Consider the following 3,734-nt stretch of genomic DNA (forward strand, 5'->3'; position numbering starts at 1 on the left):
ACCTCAGCCTCCCAAGTAGCTAGGACTACAGGTACATGCCACCATGCCCGGCTAATTTTTAAATTTTTATAGAGACAGGGTCTTGTTATGTTGCTCAGGCTGGTCTTGAAATCCTGGGCTCAAGCAGTCTTCCTGCTTTGGTCTCCCAAAGTGCTGGGATCATAGGCATGAGCCATCATGCCTGGTCTATATTCAGAGAAAAATTTTGAATCAAATGTATTCACATGGCTTAAAGATCAAAATAATATTAAAAAGTATACTTTGAGAATTGTATGCATGTATAACGAATGTCGTACCTATTCTGTGTTCTGCCTCCTCTCCCCCTACTCCCTCCACAGGCAGCCATTAGTTTCTTGTGTAATATTCCAGTGTTTCCTTATGCAAGCAGAAAGAAAAATGAAACATATTCTTATTTTTTCCCTTTCCTACTCAAAAGGTAGCTTTTTGGATATACTTTTCTACATCATAGATTTCTCACCTATTTTTTTGAAACTCCTTAAATATAATTGATTACATCTATGTTCCTCATTTATTGCTTCTTACTCATCTATATTTGTTACTTCACTTGTAATGTGTAATTTTTGTCATACAAACATAAGTGTGTAGGAATGTATTAATGAATCTGTCCTCTCCCTTAGACTGTAAGCATTTTGTGGGCAGAGATTTTGTTGTTCGTCTCTAGTCTTGAGAACCTAGCCCAGGACCTGGCACATACTAGACACTTGGTAACTTTGAAGCTGACACCTGGTAGGCAGGGAAGAATTCATTTGGGAAGAGGGCATGGTGACATCTCAAAAGAGGAGTTGGGCACTCATAAGGGAGCTTACCTAATAGCCTAGTGCTAACCTCAGAGTAGTCTCATTGGGAGAGTAGCTCCTAAAGCTACATTAGATACAAAACAGGTTTATTTTTAACATTGACTGTATCTGAGTGATTTGGCTTTGGCATTAATAACTGTCTTTAAAACATGATCTCCATGTGTATGCATAAAGATTCAATTTAACTGGTTTTTCTCACTGTTTTTACTTCAAAGCAGCAATACTTTTTTAGAAAGAAGACTAGAAAGCTTTCACAAAGGATATTACAGAACTATTTCTTAAATTAGAAATAACACATCAGGTATTTTCTAATTCTTAGAGGACTTGCTTTAGATTGATATATCACATTGTTGTTAAAGGAAACGTCAGACATAGCTAATTGTCATATTAAAATCTGGGCCTAACTAAATAAGTAGCCATAGAGGTGATCCCTTTGAACAAGGCTAAACCACATTGACACAGATAGCCACACAAGCAATGCCATGATAGAATAAAAACAGACCGAGGGAGGGGATATTTTTACAACAATTTCTGGTTGATGGTGTTTTAGAGATAGAGGCCAGGTTAATGTATTCCTCCATGGACAGACATCTAAGGAGGCTAGTTACTGAGATCTCTGCTTGTGTTGAGAGAAGGGGTTTGTTTTTTTTTTTTTTTTTTTCAATTAGTCTTAAGAAAGTTTCATGTCAAGTAGTATTTAAAATTAAATTTTCCAAGTATCCTCTGGTTCATTGCTTTATTTTGTGCTATGGGGCTTAACAGTCTGGTTTTATTTGTTTTTGAGAATGATGTTTCTTGTTTTTGTCAACTCAGTATCTGTTAAAATCAGATAGCTGTTTATGGTTGTTTTTCCTGTTAAGTCTCTTACTCAGCAAACACTTGTCTTCATTACTCAAAATCAGATCAATATTCCAAATGTTCTTTTAGCATGGAGGTTATTGCAAGATTTATAAGAGTGAAGAGAAGTCTGGATTGCTCTGTATAATAAATTGTAGTAATTACCAAGAGAAATGAAGGGATGTAAGAATGGACAACAGCCTTTTACCAGAGTGGTCAAAACAGAAGAGAGGGCAATTTGTATGCCAGATTTTATAAGTAGCATCATTGGACCGATAAGTTACATATTGCTTTTTCTAGTTCAGCCTTGTCTGTTTTTTGCAAAGTTTGGGGCAAAGGGAGATTGATTACATTGGTTACCAACACATTAGACAGTAACTATTTTTTTTTCAAAAATACATTTTAGTTGAACATTTTACCCCAAACAACTGCTGATGTGGTTTGGGGGCAGATATATAGATATACAGGTTTGCAGAACTAGGACAAAGGACCATCTATTAATTTATGCCACCTATCCAAAGGGGGCAAAAAACCAGACTCCACAACATCTTGTGACCAGTACGTTGCCAGAAAATATTAATGAATATTTTCTAGAAATCAAATTCTGGTAATAGAAAAAGCTGAAGTCTTAAAACTCAGGATTTGTATTGTAGTTTTGTCCCAATTGTGTTATACACCTAATTGTTGCTTGAAGCTGGGAACCCTAGTTTAAGGGGAAAGAAACAGCTTGATGAGCTTTTCAGGGTGAAGACAAAGGGAGTGAGGGTGGAAAAGAGGACATCTAGGAATAATGAGCAGCATTGAAAAGGACTTGGAGTTAAAAGTGGGGCATGAAGGAAAGCGTTTTGAGCAGAGTAATGAATTAAAATAAAAACAATAGGGTGTGTCTCAAAAACTTAGTGTTTATTTCTCCTATAGAGGTGGTTTTCTCTATGCCATGTTGCCTCTCTACAGTGTTCTTTCGGTATGTTTATTGACATGTTATTATTTTATTCGAAAGGCTCGTGAAGAAGAAATGACTGCAAAAGTAATGGACCTGCAGACTGAACTTGAGGAGCTGCAGAAGAAATATCAGGAAAAGCTACAGCAGGAGGAGAACCCTGGCAATGATCATGTGAGAGGAATTTGAGTTTGCTACGTGTTTCTTGAGAACATTGTCATTTCCATGATTTGACATGTTTGCTAACACGCATACATATTTATCTCATTTAATCCTAGCAAAAACCTTTTGAGAGAGATTCTTGCCTCCATTTTATAGATAGTGAAACTGAGGTTCAAAGAGGTTAAATAAAATGTTTAAGCTTACAGAATAAATGTTGCACTGGGAATATAAACCCAATCTACCAGACTTAAAAACCTAGTGCTTCTTGGTCTTTTCCATGGAAAGGAAAGCAGAGAAAAGTGGAAAATACAGACCTGGGGCATAGCCAGAAATGGTGCATAGCAAGTATGATATTTTTAGATATGAACAATTTTGTGCTAAAAAGTCGTATAAATTTTATATTTTACTCTGTAATGTATCCTTAGTTGCAGTCACATAAAAATGATATTTTTAGTTATGTACTTTTAAGAAAAGCAATTTCTATCTTTCTTCTTGGTTAGTGGATCAGATGCGAATACAATGGGATGATTTTGGAAAATTGGACTGAATTCAAAGAGAACTGGCCCTGCATATCTTAGGCATTTAAAAAAAATAATCCCAATCTTTAAGTAAAATTAACACTATGAAAGATAGACCATGTTTACCCTGTGGCTTCCTGTCCCATGTGCACCCCAACAAGTGCACACCCACAGGACATGTGGGCCCCAATTTGCAAAGGCTGATAGTGTGTTGTTCCACTTCCTAAAATGTTCTCGCTCATTCAGGATGGTCTTTTTCATAGCGTAGTCATGAAGTAATGGGAAAGTGAGTAGACACTGTTCATGACCTTATCCTTGAGAGGCTTCGTTATGGAATGTCCATTACCAGATAACAATTTTTTAGACAACCAATTACACGGTCACCTTCCCAAAGTGCAGAGAAGGGGCCTTTATAAAGAGGTTTGCTACGCTGTACCACGTGGTAGGTATATCTCAGTT

General features: G+C 36.6%; 1 protein-coding gene across 1 annotated transcript in view; it reads left to right on the forward strand.

Moving 5' to 3' along the window:
* GOLGA4 (golgin A4) overlaps positions 1 to 3,734 on the forward strand; it is a 109,103-nt gene that overhangs the window by 77,934 nt on the left and 27,435 nt on the right. Inside the window, 1 exon segment of the mRNA XM_012645110.1 lies at positions 2,656 to 2,769. Coding sequence (XP_012500564.1) covers positions 2,656 to 2,769 — 114 coding nt within the window.

The sequence above is a fragment of the Propithecus coquereli genome, unplaced genomic scaffold (assembly GCF_000956105.1).
Source record: "Propithecus coquereli isolate 6110/MARCELLA unplaced genomic scaffold, Pcoq_1.0 Scaffold1, whole genome shotgun sequence".
NCBI lineage: Eukaryota > Metazoa > Chordata > Mammalia > Primates > Indriidae > Propithecus > Propithecus coquereli.